Source organism: Dendrobates tinctorius, unplaced genomic scaffold, assembly GCF_039654945.1.
Source record: "Dendrobates tinctorius isolate UK_male_01 unplaced genomic scaffold, ASM3965494v1 ptg000030l, whole genome shotgun sequence".
In the NCBI taxonomy this organism is placed as follows: Eukaryota; Metazoa; Chordata; class Amphibia; order Anura; family Dendrobatidae; genus Dendrobates; species Dendrobates tinctorius.
In genome coordinates, this window is record NW_027361698.1 from 32,673,587 (window position 1) to 32,695,082 (window position 21,496).

The window sequence follows — 21,496 nt, forward strand, 5'->3', positions numbered from 1 at the left end:
GCGATAAGGCCCATTCCGGAGGATCTGAAACCCTGGGTTCGGTTATGGGGGAGGGCTCCTGGGCGCGTTCGGAGTCGCAAGCTTCGCATAATTTATTGCTCTGCGCCCGCGGAAATGCCGCCCTACAGGCTATGCATGCAGCGTAAAGGAATGTGTGCGTTTTCTCTTTCCCAGCCATATTGTTCATGCTGCCCTACTAGGAGCTGTGGGGGGAGAGGAGAGGGAGGAGTACCCTTGGTTGCCACCTCGCAGCTGGGACCGCACTTACCCGGTCCTGTGTCCCCCACACGTGCCGCCTCTCCTACCGTGCGCTGTCCTGCTTCGGCTACCCGACTGCTCTCTCTCTGGCGCGGCCTATACTGACGTGAAGCCAGGGCCTCAATTTATTCGGCGCCCACCCAGGCCGGAGGGCGGGCCGCCGGACGTGACATCGCGTCGGGAGGGCGGGACTTACGGCCGTGGCCTACCACCGGCCGAAGCCGCGGCCTAGATTTTTAAAGCCCACCCACTCTGCCGCCACCGCTGCAGTAACGTAACGCTCTCCCTGTGAGGGTTGAAGAAGGGGGGCCAGGAAAGGGAAGGGACGCGCTGAATCCTGTCAGCCTCCGCTGACCAGCTCACTCTGGACGCCGCAGGGCCCTCCCCGGCTATCACATCCACATCATCTGGCCGCACTTCTCCGCTCAGGTAGAGGGGAAACGGAGGGGGGGTATCCAGGACGGTGCAGGCACCCTAACTCCGTCTAACCCCTTCAGGGGGTGAGGAGAGGGACCGTCCGCCGCCTTGCAGCACCGCCGTCTAGCGTTGGTTGAGCAGTGGGGGCCGCCCGGACTAGTCTTGTGCCTCTGTACAGCCCATGGTTTCATACGTAGGGGTGGCCAGGGCTAAGTCCGGCATCGTGTCCTACATCGCGGGAGAAGATACGTGGAGGGACACTCGCACGTGGTCGCCCGTTGATGGTTTGGGGAAATTGGACCCTTTCAATAGGATCCGTTGCCCCTGTCTAATCTTCATAGTAAAAGCAAGAGAGAGAAAAAAAACAAGTCTGGGGAAAATGGCCCAGATATGTCCCACGGTGCGGGAAAGGATACGTAGAGACAATACTCAACACGTGCTCGTCCGTTGATGGTTTGGGGAGATCGGCCCCTTTCATTAGGGTCCGTCGCCCCTGTCTTATCTTCATGGAAAAGAAAAAGAAAAAGAAGTCTGAAGAGACCCAGACACGTGTGCCTCCAAAGACACTAAGCAAAAAACTGGTTTCCGCCCGTAATCAGGGCGAGGGTGTAGGCGGCGGCGGAGGAGCTAACCTTGTTTTGTTTACTTAGTGTCAGCCTCCAGATAGCGGTAGCATACACCAACAGTACCTGTGTCCCCCAATGAGACGAAGGAGAAAAACCAAAGCAACACGGCAAAGTGGTCTTAGCAATTGTGTTGTGTGGCAGTACTCTCAGCATGGATTGTTGGATTTTCCTAGGTCTGCTTCAGTTAGTTTCCGCTGTACTTCTAGTTTGAAGTGCATAATAGGCGGTTATGAAAGACTAGACGGTGGCCCGATTCTAACGCATCGGGCATTCTAGAACATGTATGTTTTATTTATGACCTCCGTGCTGCAGGAGATGACCCGCGGCAACCGTTGGGAGATCTGCGGCGCTAGCCACTGATCTCCCGACAATTGCCACGAGTCATCTCCTGCCGCATGGAGATGAGCGGCGAAGCAGCTGGGAGATGACCGGCGCAGCGCTCAATGTGTGGATGGTACCCAGGGTCCGGAGGAGAGGAGACTCTCCTCCAGGCCCTGGGTACCATAAACCTGTAAAAAATAGAATTAAAATAAAAAATAGTGATATATTCACCTTTCGACGTCCCCCAATATCCTCTCCACGCTCCCGGCATCTTCTGGTCCCAGTAATGCTTAGCGCGAAGGACAGGAGATAACATAAAGGAAAGCACAATCTAATTCTAGTCTATAACTTCTGGTGTGACCACCATCTGCCTCATGCAGTGCAACACATCTCCTATGCATAGAGTTGATCAGGTCGGTGATTGTGGCCTGTGGAATGTCGCTCCACTCCTATTCAATGGCTCTGCGAAGTTACTGGATAATGGCAGGAACTTGAGCATGATGTTGTATGCGCCGATCCACTTTATCCCAAACATGCTCAATAACGACATGTCCAGTGAGAATGCTGGCCATGCAAGAAATGGGGTGTTTTCAGATTCCAGGAATTGTGTACGGATCCTTGCAACATGGGACCCTGCATTATCATGCTTCAACATGAAGTGATGGTTGTGGATGAATGTCACAATGGGCCTCAGGATTTCATCATAGTATCTCTGTGCATTCAAGAAGGCATCAATAAAATGTACGTGTTCATTGTCCATAACATACACCTGTCCATACCAGAACCCCATCGCCACCATAGGCCATTTGGTTCAAAATATTGAAAACTAGGAGTTAGCAGTATTCTAAGTTACTATTAAAGGGAACCAATCACCAGGTTTGACTGAAATGAGATGCGTCCACCGCATTTCAAGCCTGATATACAGTATTCTATAATGCTGTATATCTGCCATCAACCCGACCTGAAAGATAAGAAAACATGGATTTTTGTGAGTACTCAACATAAAATCCTTTTCTCCGAGACGCTCATTGGGGGACACAGGTACTGTGGGTGTATGCTACTGCCGTCTGGAGGCTGACACTAAGTATACAAGTTAGCTCCTCCTCCGCTGCATACACCCTTGCCCCGATTGCGGGCGGAAACCAGTTTAGTGCAACAGCAGTAGGAGAACAGAAAACAAATTAGCCTTAACGCAGAATACATATGTCTGAAAAAGGACCACCCTACCTTTTTAGAAAAGGAATTATACTAATTAAATAAACAAGAGCCAACTGGCTATCAGGGTGGGTGCTGTGTCCCCCAATGAGCGTCTCGGAGAAAAGGATTTTACTGTGAGTACTCACAAAAATCCATGTTTCTCCTTCGTCTCATTGGGGGACACAGGTACTGTGGGACGTCCTAAAGCAGTCCCTGGGTGGGAAGTCAACTCACCGATCCAAGCCGCATGCCCTCCTGTTTAAAGGTGCGCCACTGCCGCTTGGAGAATTTTTCTACCCAGGCTCGCATCTGACGAAGCCTCAGTATGCACATTGTAATGCTTAGAAAAAGTATGCAGGCTGGACGAGGTTGCTGCCTTGCACACCTGCTCTGCCGAAGCCTGGTGCCGAAGCGCCCAAGAGGCGCCCACTGCCCGAGTAGAGTGCGCCCCTATCCCTGTGGGAATCGGTGTGCCTCTAATACGGTAAGCCATATAAGAAAAAAAATCCGGCACTCCCAAATGCAAAAAGAAGTTCCTTTTTATTTTTCACAGCTTAATAATCCACATGATGTACATTCAATAACGTTTCGGTCTCTATAATGGACCTTCTTCAGACTGAAAGTGACACAACGAAAGAAAAAAGAAAACAAAAAATTACATAAATAAAATTAATAAAACAAAGCTGGTTCTCAAAACGCCTATCAAAATACAAATACTGTCAATGAAGACTAGATCTGCACAGGAAACCAGATTATATAATAGTGAATCATATGCGCATCATATTTATCTAGTGGTCACAGAAATAAGAACACATAGTAATCATATACACATTTTAGAGAGGTAAAGTATCCCATATGAAACAACACCAAAAATATCATACAGCATAATACAGAGAAATACAAATACAGATGGAACTCCCAATACACGGGTTACTGAAGAGATCTTCCATATAGCTATCAAATCGTCATTTAGATAATATCATTAACGAAAGCAAGTGATAAAATGCCCAAAAGACTGACATCAGAGATCTTAAAAAAAATACAGGAGAAATACAGAAAAAAATAAAGAAAAAAATAAAAAAATAAAGAAAAAAATAAGGAAAAAAAGATAAATAGCTAGTAGAGCAGAAATACTCAATGACCTAGCATATGTCTAACAAGTTGAATAATATTATTAAGGTTCAAAGTGACCCAATAAGTCACAATCATGTTGATTAATCTGAATAGACTCCACTACTTCAAAAAACAGACGCTGAACAGTCCAACTGACATCCATAGACGCAAAAAAAGTGCAAAAAAAGTAATGTAATAGTGCTTACCATGTGGAGCTGTGAGGATCGCCACGTGCAGGAAAACATGCGCTGTCAGTTGTATGCTGCCATAATAAGAAGTGCGCTACTGGCGGTTGTATGCCGCCGGGATAAATACCCGACGGGAGTGCGCGCACATGCGCACTAGTGTAAACTCACAACTGGGGAAAGGCCGAGAGTGAGGAGTGAAACGCTCCATGGAGCGCAAACCGGAGTGCGTCATAGAGACTGCCCGCGACCGGAAGTAGTGGAACGCAGTATAGATGCGGCGGTATATTCAATGGTGACTCGTTCCTTCAATGTGGCTAATCCCTCAATGCAGTGACACTAGGTAGAAAGAAACAAATGCGCGTTATATGGCAGCAACTTATATGTAGCGTAATGTACAATGTTAATAAAAGAAAAAAAGGAAAATTAATTTATTATCATACTCAAACAAAAGGAAGGATAGGGGAAAAGGATTAAAAGGGGAAAAAAAAGGGAATAAAGAAAAAAATATAAAGTAAAAATATGCATAAAACTAGAAAAAAATTAGAAAATAACTACATAAAAAACAGACAAATAACTAAAGAAAAAATAAAAATAAAAAATATAACTATACGATGGGAATCAGAAAAAACAAAAATGAAAATTAAAAAATAACAAAATATTATAAACACCATACCCCTCCAAAGATACTTTCTAACGAGATTGCTGCTGCTGTAAAAAATGAAAAAAAGAAAAAAAAGGGGGGGAAGAAAAAAAGAGAGGGTTAAAAAAAGATCTCATGATATCAACCTTAAAATAAACTCATAACATCGTATACTCTATTCAACCCTTTGGGTTCCAAAGTTTGTAACGAATGAATCCAAAAGGCCTCTCTGAGCTTTAATGATTTAACCTGATTGCCCCCTCTTCTATGTGCTGGAATGTGTTCGAGGACAAGAAACTTTAATTGGGCTATAGTATGTCCCGCATTATGAAAAAGAAATGGTATGGGTAGATGATGGCGTCCACAACGTATATCTGACTTATGGTGAGAAATCCTATCCTTCACGTTCTGTGTCGTTTCACCTACATACAATTTGCCACAAGGGCATTTAATCGCATACACCACAAATTTAGAATCGCAGGTGTAGTACCCCTTGATAGGGATGTCTACACCTGTCTGTGGATGTGAAATAGAGGAACCTTTTAAGACATTAGCACATTGTGCACACTGTAGACACGGAAAGGTCCCTCTTTTCTGTGTTTGGAGAAAACTTTGCCTAGAAATTTTTAATGCAGAGCCAATATCTGCTCTAACGATCTTATCTCTCAGATTATTGGGTCTCCTAAAACATGGGAGAAAAGGGACCTGAAAATCGGGTATCTTCGGGAAACTATCCCGAAGTATAGACCAATGTTTACGGATTTTATTGTGCAGTCTGTACATGAAAGGATGGAAAGTATGCACGAAGGGAATTCTAGAACCCATACTCAGTTTATTGCGGGAACGGTTGTCATCCCGGCACTTCTTGAGCAAATGGCGGGGATAACCCCTCTCCACAAATTTATCTTCCATACTGCTTAATCGTGTGGAACATATTAGGGGATCACTAACAATCCTTTTAACTCTATCAAACTGTGAAATGGGAATTGATTTTTTCACTGCCACTGGATGACAGCTTTGGCATAGCTACAAGTTATTCCGGTCCGTTTCCTTTGTAAAAAATTAATTTTTTGATGGATTTATTGAGAATGGTACTGACAGAAAATTTTTTTATTTTTGAAGATTCTTTTTATCTTCAGATACAGGGGACAGCTATGGGGTCGCATATGGCACCCCCCTATGCCAACTGTTTCATGGCTCAGTTTGAGTCAGAATTTATATATCCACATGACAACTACCAAGTCACATTGTTTACTTTGGCGTAGGTACATCGATGACGTATTTTGCCTTTGGCATGGATCACTTGACTCATTAGAGGAATTTCATATATACCTCAATAGTGTTTGGCCTGAATTGACCTTTACCTTGAATAGCCATAAAACTAAGATCAGTTTTTTAGATACTGTGATTATACAAGATTCCTCTGGTAATCTCTCGATAGATTTGTTTACAAAGGAAACGGACCGGAATAACTTGTTGCTATACCAAAGCTGTCATCCAGTGGCAGTGAAAAAATCAATTCCCATTTCACAGTTTGATAGAGTTAAAAGGATTGTTAGTGATCCCCTAATATGTTCCACACGATTAAGCAGTATGGAAGATAAATTTGTGGAGAGGGGTTATCCCCGCCATTTGCTCAAGAAATGCCGGGATGACAACCGTTCCCGCAATAAACTGAGTATGGGTTCTAGAATTCCCTTCGTGCATACTTTCCATCCTTTCATGTACAGACTGCACAAGAAAATACGTAAACATTGGGGGCGTGGCCTGGATCTCACACAGGGAGGACGTGTTTTATGGCAGCTCCCGCTCCTAGCCACAACATTGCCTTATTTGGCCTGGATAAAAGCGGCAAAAAGGATTTTTAGAGTGCCCCGGGCTTGGAGAAGAAGGTGAGGGGTGGTGTGGAGACGTGGCACCGGAGCGCTGAGCGGCCTCGTGGAGGGTGCTGCGGCGCTGGAGGGAGACGGGCACCATCTTTATATATCCCCCTGAGCACAAGACCTGGAGATCCGGACCGCAGGAGGCCCTTGGTAGAGGTGTGAGACCACGGAACAGGGAGCGGTCTCGCCCGTTGGAACACAAGGCGGTGAGAGGAAACCCCCGGTGAGCTGTCTGTGGGGCCTGCGGGGATTGCTGTCGCTGCATGCGGTGGAGGAGGGTGCTGGCTCTGGGCCAGACAGGTTGTTGACGGCCCCCGGTTTTGCTGAGACTTTCTGCAAGGCCTGAGTTGTTTTTGGAACGGGGGATATCGCTCCCCCCACATAGAAGTGCTGCTGTCTGCTGATTTATGAGACCCTGGTGAGGAGAACATTGTGTCTTTTCTGAAACACAGCAGTGGAGAGTTGGCGCTACCCTGTCTCTACCGGCTCCAGCAGATCCCCGCGGATGTTTCCAATTATTAACCCCTCGCCCTCCAAGTTACATGGGGTTATTTTTATATAGAAAAATGCTGTACTAGACTTTTCTTGACGCACGGGTGGTAAATTTTAGGCACGCTTCAACTGAGCAAAATGGTCAAAACTAATAAAGAGCGTGCAAAACCGCTGGCTGCGGAGGTGTATCGAAGCAAACAGGGTGAAATGGATAAATTTTTGAAAAACAAATCTGCTACGTCTAAGCCTAATGCTAAAAGGCTCCCTGTAGAAGTTGTGGAGGAGGAGCATGCCGAGGACTCAGACTCCAGTGACGATGCTTCTGGCAGCGATGTCACTCAATCAGACTCTGGGAAACTTTCTAGATCGTTTTTTAAAAAATTATTAGCACAGGCTATGAAACCATTGGTTAATGAAATATCTGGTATGAGAGCGGACTTGTTACACATTGGTAATAGAGTGGAGTCTTTGGAGTCCTCTCAGTCCTCTATCATTAGCCACTCCAATGCCGTGAGAGAGCATCTAGATTACCACAGAGTACAGCTTAACAACTCTTTTCTGGCCCTTGAGGATCAGGAAAATCGGAGTCGCAGAAAGAACATACGGATAAAAGGCTTGCCTGAAGGTGTTTCCACAGAGATATTAGAAAAAGCTACTAAAGAGATCTTTGCCCTCTTAATCCCACAAGAAACATGTGACCGAATTGTAATAGAAAGGGTGCATAGATCGCTTAGACCAAAGCCGAAACCAACGGAACCTCCGAGGGATGTGATTTGCGGCCTATTGAGCTATTTGGATACCAATGCTATTTTGTCTGCTTCAAGAGACATTAAAAATCTTTCTTATGAGGGATCTGCTATTCATCTTTTATCAGGACGTTGCGCCGTCGACCCTTGCAAAAAGAAGAGTCCTAAGGCCCCTCCTGGAGGTGTTACGCTCGCGTAAAATCTTATATAAATGGCTGTTTCCGTTTGGTATATCTATACAAGGAGATGGTAGGCAAATAATGGTTCGGACCCCTGAAGATTTATCCAAAATATGGGACGCTTTTGGCATTGCCCCTATGGACATTCCTTCCTGGCTACCTCTTGACATGGATCATCGCACACCTCCCCCTGTCCATGCTTTTACTGGAGGACAGGGGGACTGGGTCTTGGGAAAGAGACGCTTGACTCCCAAAAGAGGGAAATCTGGAACGGAAAAGGAGATACCCCCTTGAGCTTTCTTGTGATTCTCCCGGTTGTATTTGTTTTTTCCATACTGGAGCCGGACCCCTCGGCCCGTTCAGACATGCTCTATCTTATTTTAGCTTGCTAAGTTTGACATTTACTCAGGTGTTGATATCATTCAATTGCCGTATAAGTTAACATATGCCACTCGTGTGTCAGAAATGTTTTTTCCTGTTCTGTTATGGGAGGTATTTTTGACCCCCTGCCTCTGCCACAGACAGGTAGTTGGTTCTTGTTGTATTTCTCATGTTTTATCTTAATAATTTTTAGGTTTTTTGTTATTTTTCTCATTTTTTTGTTTTTTTCTTTTAATTTCTGTGGTTTGATGACGGAGGAATCCTTTTTATTACTTTCTTTAACAAACTATGGGTGATAAGGTGAACCTAGCCACTATAACTGTGGCCTCGTATAATGTAAAGGGCTTACGCTCTCCGAATAAGAGAAGCCAAGTGATGAATCTTTTGCACTCAAAGAAGTCTAGTATAGTTTTCATGCAGGAGACACATTTTAAAAAAGGGAGAGTCCCAGATATGTCTAGATCTCGCTACCCGACTTGGTATCACAGTACGGGCGGTTCAGCGTCGGGTGGAGTGAGTATTGCTATAAAGAAAAATGTTCCCTTTATTTTGAGCGATTGTTTATCGGATTCAGAAGGCAGGTACATTATAATTAAGGGCTTTTTGGCTAACACTAAGATTACCCTGTGTAACTTATATGCCCCAAATAGGAACCAGATAGGTTGGCTGTGTAAAACATTGAATGTTCTAGAACTTTTTACTGAGGGTCTGTTGTTGGTGGGAGGGGATTTTAATGTATCTTTGAACCCAGCCTTAGATACTTCGACGGGCAGATCGGCTCTTTCTCAGAGGGCGCTGAGACGATTACACCTTTCATTACAAAAATTGCATCTGATAGACCCTTGGAGAACGCTTTTTCCTTCGGGCAGAGATTACACTTTTTATTCCCATCCGAATAATAGCTATCACAGAATTGATTACCTACTGATACAAACAGCTAATCTCCAATTAGTTAGGAAAGCTAATATAGATATCATTTCTCTCTCAGACCACGCTCCCATTTTTCTTGACATAGAGATAAAAACTCTACCACGGCCGGCTGGGTCGTGGTCACTGAATGAGACTCTTTTGGACTCGGATTCTCACATTGAAAAACTGACAAGCACTCTTGACTTCTTTTTTCAAAATAATTTGCACTCAGGCCCGCCCTTGCCTATGGTATGGGAATCTCATAAAGCAGTAATGAGAGGGGAATTTATAGCCCTAGGCTCCTATTTGAAAAAAGAGCGAACAAAAAAGGTTGTGTCTATTCTACATCAAATTAGTTCCTTCGAGAGACTACATAAGAGATCTCAGGTAAATAAAATATTGTCGGAACTGACAGATCTGAGAACCTCATTAAAAAACCTTTTAAACATTCAATCAGCAAAAATTTATATGAGAAGTAGACAGAAGTTTTATCTCCATGGCAATAAAAGTAGTAAGCTTATGACATCCCTACTTAAGAAACGAAAGGAAAAGACGTTTATTAGACAACTTAGAGCTTTAGATGGCTCTTCAATTCTTGGGACTGCAGATATTGCCAGGGAGTTTAAAACCTTTTATGAAAATTTATACAATTTAAATACACCTGATAGCATGCAGGAGCCAGTCACAGCCTTAGCAAAAATAAAAGAATTCTTGACCTCGTTACATCTCCCTAAAATAACTCTTGAAGGTCAGTCCTTGTTGACTGCCCCAGTTACCCCTACGGAGATCTTAGACACTCTTTCTACTATTCCGAACGGAAAGGCACCGGGCCCAGATGGTCTTCCCATTATCTATTATAAAAAGTTTATAAAACCACTGTTACCTCACCTAGTGTCTTTGTTTAATTCCTATTTAGCAGGCCAGCTCCCCCCTAGACAATCCTTGGAGGCATACATCACAGTCCTCCCTAAGGAGGGTAAAGATCCCAATCTGTGCACTAGCTACAGACCAATATCACTGCTTAATGCAGATATCAAGATGTGGGCTAAAATATTAGCGGGCAGATTAAGCAATTTCTTACCTAAGCTAATTCATGCAGATCAAGTAGGCTTTGTAAGAGGCAGGGAGGGGAAAGATAATTCTACTAAAGTCATTCAGTCTATAATGTTTGCTAAGACTCGGGGTATGCCCTTGATGCTCTTGTCGACGGATGCTGAGAAGGCTTTCGATAGAGTGAGCTGGAGGTTTATGGAACAAGTAATGATTAAGTTTGGCTTCCCTCCTCAATATATAACAGCAGTCCTCTCGCTTTATTCTCAACCGACGGCCAAGGTCAGAGTCAACGGCACCCTGTCAGATAGTTTTGGGATTAGCAACGGGACTAGACAGGGTTGCCCCTTGTCGCCTTCTTTGTTCATTTTAGTTATAGAAACTTTGATACAAAGCATCAGACAAGACCAACGTATAGAGGGGTTGACGGTGGGTCGGAGGTCACTTAAAACTCTAGCTTTCGCAGACGATTTGCTTTTCCTTATCTCCAATCCATCCCAGGCCTTTCCAATTATCCTTCAGGCCTTTCATCATTTTGGTCTCCTTTCTAATTTTAAAATCAATTTGTCAAAATCTGAAGTGCTAAACATTGGTCTCCCTCACTCTCAGACCTCCACCATTCGTACGCAGATTCCATTCTCTTGGGCCACTAATTCTATTAGATATTTGGGAATAATGATAACTAGAGACCCCACCAACCTATTCCATGACAATTACACTCCTTTAATTCAAAAGGTCAAAAACCTGATACAGAAGTATAGCTTACCCACTTTATCCTGGATGGGTCGTATTAATGTGTTTAAGGCATATATAATGCCTATTATACTATATACCATGAACATGGTTCCGATTCGGATTCCCCTGACATTTTTTGGAACATTAAAATCCCTTATCGGAAAATTTATTTGGAAAGATAAAAGGGCTAGGTTACCATATAAGTTTCTTTCTCGCCCTATCTCTTTTGGAGGGTTGGGGGTTCCAGATCTTCTTTTATATTATAAGGCTATTCATCTCAGTAGATGGTTAAAGGTGGTGTCCTGTGCTGAAAAGGAGGAGGGGGATAGTGTTGACTGGGCTTTATTGGGCCCGAGAGGTTTGCCGTATCTCTGGACTAGGGCTAAACCGCCGGCCTCTCTTAGGTTGGATGACGTAACTGCAACTACGTTGCGTATTAAAAGATTGGTAATGGGAGAGTTCCTGGAAGATACTTTCCCCTCCACATTGACACCGATTGGCTCAATTCCCTATTTGTTAGAGTTAGACTTTCAAGATCCATACAATTTATGGTCCAACCTCCCTAGAGAAACGTTAAATAGTTTTTACGGTAATAACACCTTGCGGGAGGGGTCTTGGCCACAGGGGGCATCGACCCAACCAACAAATTTTCTCCAGAAACAACACATCAAACGCATACTTTTACAGTTTGGACGGAGATTCCTGTCTAAATCTAATTGGTCCTGGTTAGATATTATGATTAAACTTCCATCCCCACGGCTGAAAATTATATCCCGCATTTACTCACATCTCATCTCTCCGAATGTACATTCTAAACCCTCATTTATACACTCGTGGGAAATTGAACTTAATATCACGTTTACAGAGGATCAAATATCTAAAATGCTGTCAAATGCTCGGGGTTTTTCCAGATGTGTACTTTTGCAGGAGAATTCTTATAAAATATTAACTAGGTGGCATTTAACTCCAGCTAAGTTGTTCCAGTTAGGCCTCGTGGATAATGATGATTGTTGGCGATGCCTCAATCCTAGAGGACATCATACGCATATATTCTGGGAATGTCCTAGATTGCGAGTTTTTTGGGAGGGAGTTGAGCAAGTTCTCAAAAAATTAGGATTAATAAAGGTTGATCTTAGAGCCAAGGAAGCTCTCCTTTCATGCCCGTCAAAAGATTTTTTACCAAAAAAACATGGGCTTCTTCCACTGATGTTGAGTGCGGCGAGACAGTTGATAGCTACCCATTGGAAGGATGTAGCTCCTCCCACGTTGGGAGAATGGTATGCGAAAATAAATCAGATTTATCGTTTAGAGGAGCTGTCTAGCTGGGAAATTTATAATCATAGAGCTTTCGTGTCGACTTGGGCCCCTTGGAATAGATACTTAGAAGACAACCCTCTTTAGGAACATTTTAGAGTTTTTTGTTTTGTTAAGTTCTACTGAATTAGGTGGCTTCTGTTTTTGGGGCTCCTAGCCTCACTACCCCATATTAGATAGCCCAATTGTAATACTTGGAGATGCGTTATTTTCTGAAGTGCACCCATTCAATGATTGTGCTCATGTTGTCAACCACATGTTGTTATTGTTAATGTTGTTGATATTGTATATGAATATGTACCCTTTTCCCCTTCCCTTTCTTTTTTCCTTTCCTCCCCTACCTATTTTTTCCTTATTTTCTCCTCCCTTCTCGCCCTAAACCAGACACTATTTAATATGTCGCCAACTGTACCTGAGAATTGGTGTTGTGTTTAATGGTGATGTTCAAAAACTTCAAAAATTTTAAAATAAAGAATTTACAAAAAAAGAAAATACGTAAACATTGGTCTATACTTCGGGATAGTTTCCCGAAGATACCCGATTTTCAGGTCCCTTTTCTCCCATGTTTTAGGAGACCCAATAATCTGAGAGATAAGATCGTTCGAGCAGATATTGGCTCTGCATTAAAAATTTCTAGGCAAAGTTTTCTCCAAACACAGAAAAGAGGGACCTTTCCTTGTCTACAGTGTGCACAATGTGCTAATGTCTTAAAAGGTTCCTCTATTTCACATCCACAGACAGGTGTAGACATCCCTATCAAGGGGTACTACACCTGCGATTCTAAATTTGTGGTGTATGCGATTAAATGCCCTTGTGGTAAATTGTATGTAGGTGAAACGACACAGAACGTGAAGGATAGGATTTCTCACCATAAGTCAGATATACGTTGTGGACGCCATCATCTACCCATACCATTTCATTTTCATAATGCGGGACATACTAAAGCCCAATTAAAGTTTCTTGTCCTCGAACACGTTCCAGCACATAGAAGAGGGGGCAATCAGGTTAAATCATTAAAGCTCAGAGAGGCCTTTTGGATTCATTCGTTACAAACTTTGGAACCCAAAGGGTTGAATAGAGAATACGATGTTATGAGTTTATTTTAAGGTTGATATCATGAGATCTTTTTTTAACCCTCTCTTTTTTTCTTCCCCCCCTTTTTTTTCTTTTTTTCATTTTTTACAGCAGCAGCAATCTCGTTAGAAAGTATCTTTGGAGGGGTATGGTGTTTATAATATTTTGTTATTTTTTCATTTTCATTTTTGTTTTTTCTGATTCCCATCGTATAGTTATATTTTTTATTTTTATTTTTTCTTTAGTTATTTGTCTGTTTTTTATGTAGTTATTTTCTAATTTTTTTCTAGTTTTATGCATATTTTTACTTTATATTTTTTTCTTTATTCCCTTTTTTTCCCCTTTTAATCCTTTTCCCCTATCCTTCCTTTTGTTTGAGTATGATAATAAATTAATTTTCCTTTTTTTCTTTTATTAACAATGTACATTACGCTACATATAAGTTGCTGCCATATAACGCGCATTTGTTTCTTTCTACCTAGTGTCACTGCATTGAGGGATTAGCCACATTGAAGGAACGAGTCACCATTGAATATACCGCCGCATCTATACTGCGTTCCACTACTTCCGGTCGCGGGCAGTCTCTATGACGCACTTCCGGTTTGCGCTCCATGGAGCGTTTCACTCCTCACTCTCGGCCTTTCCCCAGTTGTGAGTTTACACTAGTGCGCATGTGCGCGCACTCCCGTCGGGTATTTATCCCGGCGGCATACAACCGCCAGTAGCGCACTTCTTCTTATGGCAGCATACAACTGACAGCGCATGTTTTCCTGCACGTGGCGATCCTCACAGCTCCACATGGTAAGCACTATTGCATTACTTTTTTTGCACTTTTTTTGCATCTATGGATGTCAGTTGGACTGTTCAGCGTCTGTTTTTTGAAGTAGTGGAGTCTATTCAGATTAATCAACATGATTGTGACTTATTGGGTCACTTTGAACCTTAATAATATTATTCAACTTGTTAGACATATGCTAGGTCATTGAGTATTTCTGCTCTACTAGCTATTTATCTTTTTTTCCTTATTTTTTTCTTTATTTTTTTCTGTATTTCTCCTGTATTTTTTTTAAGATCTCTGATGTCAGTCTTTTGGGCATTTTATCACTTGCTTTCGTTAATGATATTAGCTAAATGACGATTTGATAGCTATATGGAAGATCTCTTCAGTAACCCGTGTATTGGGAGTTCCATCTGTATTTGTATTTCTCTATATTATGCTGTATGATATTTTTGGTGTTGTTTCATATGGGATACTTTACCTCTCTAAAATGTGTATATGATTACTATGTGTTCTTATTTCTGTGACCACTAGATAAATATGATGCGCATATGATTCACTCATATAATCTGGTTTCCTGTGCAGATCTAGTCTTCATTGACCGTATTTGTATTTTGATAGGCGTTTTGAGAACCAGCTTTGTTTTATTAATTTTATTTATGTAATTTTTTGTTTTCTTTTTTCTTTCGTTGTGTCACTTTCAGTCTGAAGAAGGTCCATTATAGAGACCGAAACGTTATTGAATGTACATCATGTGGATTATTAAGCTGTGAAAAATAAAAAGGAACTTCTTTTTGCATTTGGGAGTGCCGGATTTTTTTTCTTATATGATTTATTGGGACTGGTATCCTGTTCTGAGCACCCCTTATCTAATTATCGGAGTGACGTGTCTTTTTGTTATCTAATACGGTAAGCCTCTTGAATAGTTAGACGAATCCATCTGGCTATGGTCGACCTTGAGGCTGCGAGCCACTTCCTGCGCCCTTCGGGGATCACAAACAGAGAGTCTGTCTGGCGAAAAGGTGCGGTCCTCGACACTTACCTCCTGAGCGCTCTCACTAGGTCCAACGTGTGGAGCGCCCTTTCCACCCTATGTACTGGCGCTGGACAAAATGAAGGCAGAACAATGTCCTCATTAATGTGGAAACAGGACACGACCTTCGGCAGAAAGGGGGGAGCTGGTCTAAGGACTACCTTATCCTTGTAAAAAGTCAGAAACGGTGCTTTACAAGATAGGGCTGCCAACTCCGAAACCCGCCTAATGGAAGTTATGGCTACCAAGAATACGTCCTTCCTGGAAAGATATGATAATGAAACTTCTTGTAACGGCTCAAAAGGAGCTTCCTGCAGGACACCCAGGACCAGGTTAAGATCCCAGGAGTCTATGGGCGCTCTATAGGGGGGCACCAAATGGGAGACCCCTTGGATGAACGTCTTGACCTGCATATTAGTAGCGATCCTTCGCTGGAAGAGGACAGACAAGGCCGATATCTGTCTCCTAAGGGAGCTCGGGGCCAATCCTGTGTCTAGGCCTGACTGAAGAAAAGCCAGGATGTTGGGAACCAAAAAAGACAGTGGAGCAACACTGTGCTCTCGACACCATCGAAAGAAAACCTTCCAAGTGTGATGGTAAATTCTCGCCGAGGAAGGCTTCTGGGCGCTAACCATTGTAGCAACCACTTCACGCCCAAACCCCGCCTGGGTCAGAATCCAAGATTCAACGGCCATGCCTTCAAACACAGGGCCCCTGAGTTCGGGTGGCAGATCGGCCCCTGAGACAGTAAGTCTGGCAGTTCCGGCAGACGCCAAGGAACGTCTGCGAGGAGCAGCACCAGATCCGCGTACCATGCCCTCCGGGGCCAGTCTGGGGCCAGCAGAATAGCCAGAACCCCTCTGCCTTGATTTTTCTGATGACCCTCGGAAGCAGTGGCAGCGGGGGAAACAGGTATGGGAGCCGAAACTGGCTCCACGGTAGGACCAATGCATCCACTGTGATTGCTCGCGGGTCTTGAGACCAAGCGACAAACACGGCTACTTTGGCGTTTTCCCTGGAGGCCATCAGATCCACGTCCGGAGTCCCCCACCATTGGCAAATCTGCTGGAAGACCTCGGGGTGCAGGGACCATTCCCCGGCCGCGACACCCTGCCGGCTTAGGAAATCTGCTGCCCAATTTTCCACGCCTAGTATGTGGACTGCTGAGATCACCGAGTGGTTCCCCTCGGCCCAGCGTAGTACATGCTCTATCTCACGCATGGTTACCCTGCTGCGCGTGCCTCCCTGGTGATTCACATAAGCCACCGCCGTGGCGTTGTCCGATTGAATCCGGACCGGACGCCCTGCTAGAAAGTGCTGGAAATGCTGCAGTGCCAACTGCACCGCTCGAATCTCCAACAAGTTGATCGGGAGGCGCCTCTCCTGATGCGACCATTGCCCCTGAGCCGTGTGATGACGGAAAACCGCTCCCCAACCAAGAAGACTCGCATCGGTTGTGATCACCAACCACTGATCTGGGGGAAAGGGCTTTCCCTGAAGAAGAGAGGAGTCACGCGTCCACCACTGAAGTGACCGTCTGACTCGAGAGGACAACCTGCACTGATGATCGAGCGTGAATGGACTCTTGTCCCAAGATGCCAAGAGAGCGTGCTGCAGGGGACAAAGATGAAATTGGGCAAACGGAATCGCTTCCACTGCCGCCACCATCCTCCCTAGAACCCTCATCCCGAATCGAATGGTGTGAGGGCCTGGTCGCTGAAGATTCCGAACTCCCCGATGGAGCGCTCGAGCCTTGTCCCGAGGGAGAATTACCAACCCTCGGGAGGTGTCGAAAATCATCCCTAGGAATGAGATCCTCTGAGCTGGGACAAGGAACGACTTTTTCCCGTTGACCAGCGATCCTAGGCGAGAAAGGGTATCCAGCGTGATGCTGACGTTTTCCTCGCATGCCCGAAAGGATGGACCCTTCACTAAGAGGTCGTCTAAGTACGGAAAAACCACTATGCCCCGAGAATGTAGAATGGCCATGATGACCGCCATTACCTTCGTGAACACTCTGGGGCGGTGGCCAACCCGAAAGGCAGAGCCACAAATTTGAAATGCCGACCATTGATTGCAAAACGTAGGAATCTTTGATGTGGGGGAAAAATATGGACATGCAGGTAAGCATTCTGAACATCGATCGAGGCCAAGTATTCTCCCTGCTCCATGGACGATACGACTGAATGGAGAGATTCCATTCGAAAGTGCCTGATTCTGATGAACCTGTTCAGGAGCTTTAAGTCCAGAACCGGCCTTACTGTCCCGTCCTTCTTGGGCACCGCGAACAGGTTGGAATAAAAACCTTGAGTCTTTTCGCACTCTGGTACAGGAACAACGACCCTGTTGCGCTGCAGCACCCTGATGGCCCCTAGCAATGCCTCTGCCCGGGATTCTGCTTTGGGCAGCCGGGAAAGAAAAAATCGTCTTGGAAGATCTCTGACAAATTCTATTTTGTACCCCGACGACACTAGTTCCGCCACCCATGCGTCGCGTGCCACCGTGACACAAATGTGGCAGAATCTGAGTAAGCGTCCGCCCACTCTGCCGTCTTCGGGTACCGGATGCCCCGAGTCTTTTCGCTGAGGGCCTCTGGGATCTGGCTCCCCTTGACCTGGGCGGGCGGCCTCGCATCCTGCCCAGAGGGTTGGCTCTATACGTGATCTGACGCTCCTTGTCCTGGTTGTAGCGAGCTGGCGCAGAAGAACTGGCCGTTGCCATCCACCCGGGGCTTCGAAATGCCCGAAAGCGCGCCTGAGGCTGACGAAATGGCAGTTTAATCTTCTGTTGTGGGAGAAAGCTGCTTTTTCCCCTGTTGCATCTGAGCGAGACGCCGCACTCACGGATGCTGAAGCACCGGAGGGGCCTGGAGACGCAGTGTGGGTTCTCTTCCTATGTGTCTGCCTAGAGACAGTGCGGCCCCTGCAGGCCGGAGGCTCTTGTGAGGTGGATGAACCCTCCCCAACAGGCGAGCCGTCGTCTCTACCCCTATCCGGGGCCTGAAGGGTCTCAATCGCCTTCGTAAGCGAAACCATGGACCGCGAAAGTGATAACGCCCATTCCGGGGGATCCAGACCCCTGGGCTCCGTCGCAGGGGAGGGCTCCTGGGCGCGTTCGAAGTCACAGGCTTCACATAATTTAATAGTCTGCGCTCGTGGGAACATAACCCCACAGGAAACGCATGCGGCATAAAGGAACGTGTGCGGTTTTCCTTTTCCAGACATAATGCTGCTTAGGCCCACTCTTATAAAAGTTCGAGGGGAAAGGAGGAGGAGGGTAACCCTTAAATGCATGTAGCGTGGCTCCGGGACGGGGTCGCACTTACCCTGCTCCTGTGTGTCCCCCCCGCGCTCCTGGGTCTGCCTCCGATGCGCTCCTTCACCTCTGGGTAGGCTGCGAGTGTCTCTTCTGATCGCGGCCTACCCTGCTCTGAAGCCGGGGCCTCAATTTTATCCAGCGCCCGCCCTAGTCACAGGGGGCGGCGCGCCGGGACCCTCCACCCGCGGCCTAGGCCGAAGCCGCGGGCTAAATTAGACCCGTCCCCCCGCTCAAGCGCCCCCACTAGCGCGGCGATGCGGATCCCCCACGCTGCCCTCCACCATCCGCTGGCGGTGCAGGTCCGCGGTCAAGCCTCCCGGACCCCGCCGCATGCAGTACCTGGAGGGAGGTGGGGAGACGAGGAGGAAGAGAGGACGGAGATAGGGGAGGAAGGGAGACGGGGGGAGGGTGGGGAATGGATGCCCGAGAAGCTGCATGGCCACTGCAATCGCAGCTGCCCTGATTATTGGACTCTACAGGGGGTTCCATCCTACAAAACCGCTGCCCAGAGCCCTCCCCAGCTCCATACCTGCATCATGCCTACCCGTCTGGCACTCGGTAGCGGCACCTGTGGTATTTGATTTTAGGACGGTGCAGGCACCCTAGCTCCGTCTGCCCTGCAGGGGCGAGGAGAGGGACCGTCCGCCGCCATGCAGCACCGCCTTCTTGCATTGGTGGAGCAGTGGGGGCCGCACAGACTAGTCTTGAGCCTCTGTGCAAGCCCATGGTTTCAATACCTAGGGGTGGACAGGGCTAAGTCTGGCATAATGTCCCACGTCGCGGGAAAGGATACGTGGAGGGATACTCGCACGTGCTCGCCCGTTGATGGTTTGGGGAAATCGGATCCTTTCAATAGGATGCGTTGCCCCTGTCTCATTTCCATAAAATAAAAAAGAAAAATAGAAGTCTGGGGAAAAGTCCCAGATATGTCCCTCGGTGCGGGAAAGGATACGCGGAGGCGATACTCAACGTGTGCTCGCCCGTTGATGGTTTGGGGAGATCGGACCCTTTCAATAGGATCCGTCGCCCCTGTCTCTTCTTCATAGCAAGAAAACCACAAAAAAAAAAAAAAAAATAGTCTGGAGAGATCCAGACTGCGTGTGCCTCCATAGGACACTAAGCAAAAAAACTGGTTTCCGCCCGCAATCGGGGCGAGGGTGTATGCGGCGGAGGAGGAGCTAACTTTTTTTTGTATACTTAGTGTCAGCCTCCAGACGGCAGTAGCATACACCCACAGTACCTGTGTCCCCCAATGAGACGAAGGAGAAAAGAGCTTTTATTATACTCACCCTGTGGGGCGGTTCTGGTCCGAGGGGTGTTGCAGGTCTTGGTCCAGCGCCTCACATCTTCTTGCGATGCTGTCATTTCTTGCTTCGTGTGGATGACATATCGCTACATCATCCACACAATCTCCCCGGCACCACACTCCTGCGCAGGCGTACTTCTCTGCCCTATTGAGGCCAGAGCAAAGCACTGCAGTGCGCAGGAGCCAGGAAAGGTCAAAGAGCCCCAGCACCTGGGAACTGCAGGAATTTCAGGGCAGATCAGTACACCTGCTCAAGACCATGATGACGGCAACACGTCATCCACACAAAGCAAGAAAGATGACAGCATCACAAGGAGAAGGGAAGCATTATAGAATGCTGTATATCAAGCTTGAAAGGTGGTGGCTACATCTCTGCTGCAAATCCTGCAGTGTTGGCAGGAAAAATGCAGCATACAATACTTGCGTTTCTGATGCATTTTCCCACTCATTAATATGGGTCAAATCTGAAACAATTGACAACATGCTGCAGATTTAAATCTGCTGCAAATGTGCAAGGAAAAAATAAACAACATGCGTCTGAGACTTGAGGAATATCATTCACTTTGCTGGCATTCAGAAATCCTTCTGGTGTTGTGACATATCTACGCAGAAAAAAAACACGAAAAAACCGCAACGCGTGTAGAGACGCTATGTGCATATATTAAGCATTTGCCATGCTTTTGCTGCATTTTTTCTATTCTGCACAGATTTGCTGTAAAACTGAAGGCTTTCCCCGTACAGTTTCACATCAGCAGAATGTCAATTCATCTATTCTAATGAATGAGAAAAACATCAAAAAAGCATGCAAAAAAACCCAAAAACCACGTGATAAATGTGCGTTTTCTATGCTGTGTTTTTCCTGCCAACACATCAGTGTTTGCTGCAAATACTGAACATGTGCACATACCCTTCGTGTTTCAGACCTTTTATATAATACAGATGTAATCATTAGTATCAGTCATTTTTTATATATATGCCAGCTCTGACCTTAGAGATGATATTTTGGTCTGCATTTCTTGGCTCATCTTCAGCTCCTCACCTGGACCAACTTCTTTATGAGTCGGTTCTGTCGTAAGTCCAGAAACCCACCCTAACAGACACACAAAAAAATGCGGTTTGTAATCACAGCTAAAAAAAAATAAAAAATGTCTCCTTGAAGTTATTAGAAATGGCTGTACTTGTATTGTCAGACTCAATCCAGTATCCAGCTATCACTCTTTCACAAGTAGGCTGCATTCACACATTTGGTACAATGTCCATGTGTTATTTGATTTTATAATGGGGTAACACATGGAACCATAGAGTAGAATGGATATCAGATCGGAGTGCGAGATCCCTGATATTCAGAACAGGTCTTCTTCTCATCGATGTTTGCAGATCAGACTCGGCAATACAACTCAACAGGGATTCCTAAGACACCAGTGCAAATCAGAATGCTTCCGATTTGTTTCCAAATCTCAAAGATCTATTGCATAGTGTTACATTTGCATACAAACATCCGACCTTCCAGGGGGCTTTTACTGGCTTTAGAAACAAAC

General features: G+C 45.5%; 1 protein-coding gene across 2 annotated transcripts in view; it reads right to left on the reverse strand.

The window, feature by feature from the left end:
• The window catches only part of BBS7 (Bardet-Biedl syndrome 7), a 108,054-nt gene that overhangs the window by 48,747 nt on the left and 37,811 nt on the right, over positions 1–21,496 (reverse strand). For both annotated transcript variants that reach the window (XM_073572008.1, XM_073572009.1), the window contains exon 11: positions 20,946–21,048. In XM_073572008.1, the coding sequence (XP_073428109.1) occupies positions 20,946–21,048 (103 nt within the window). The remainder of the gene's footprint in view (positions 1–20,945; positions 21,049–21,496) is intronic.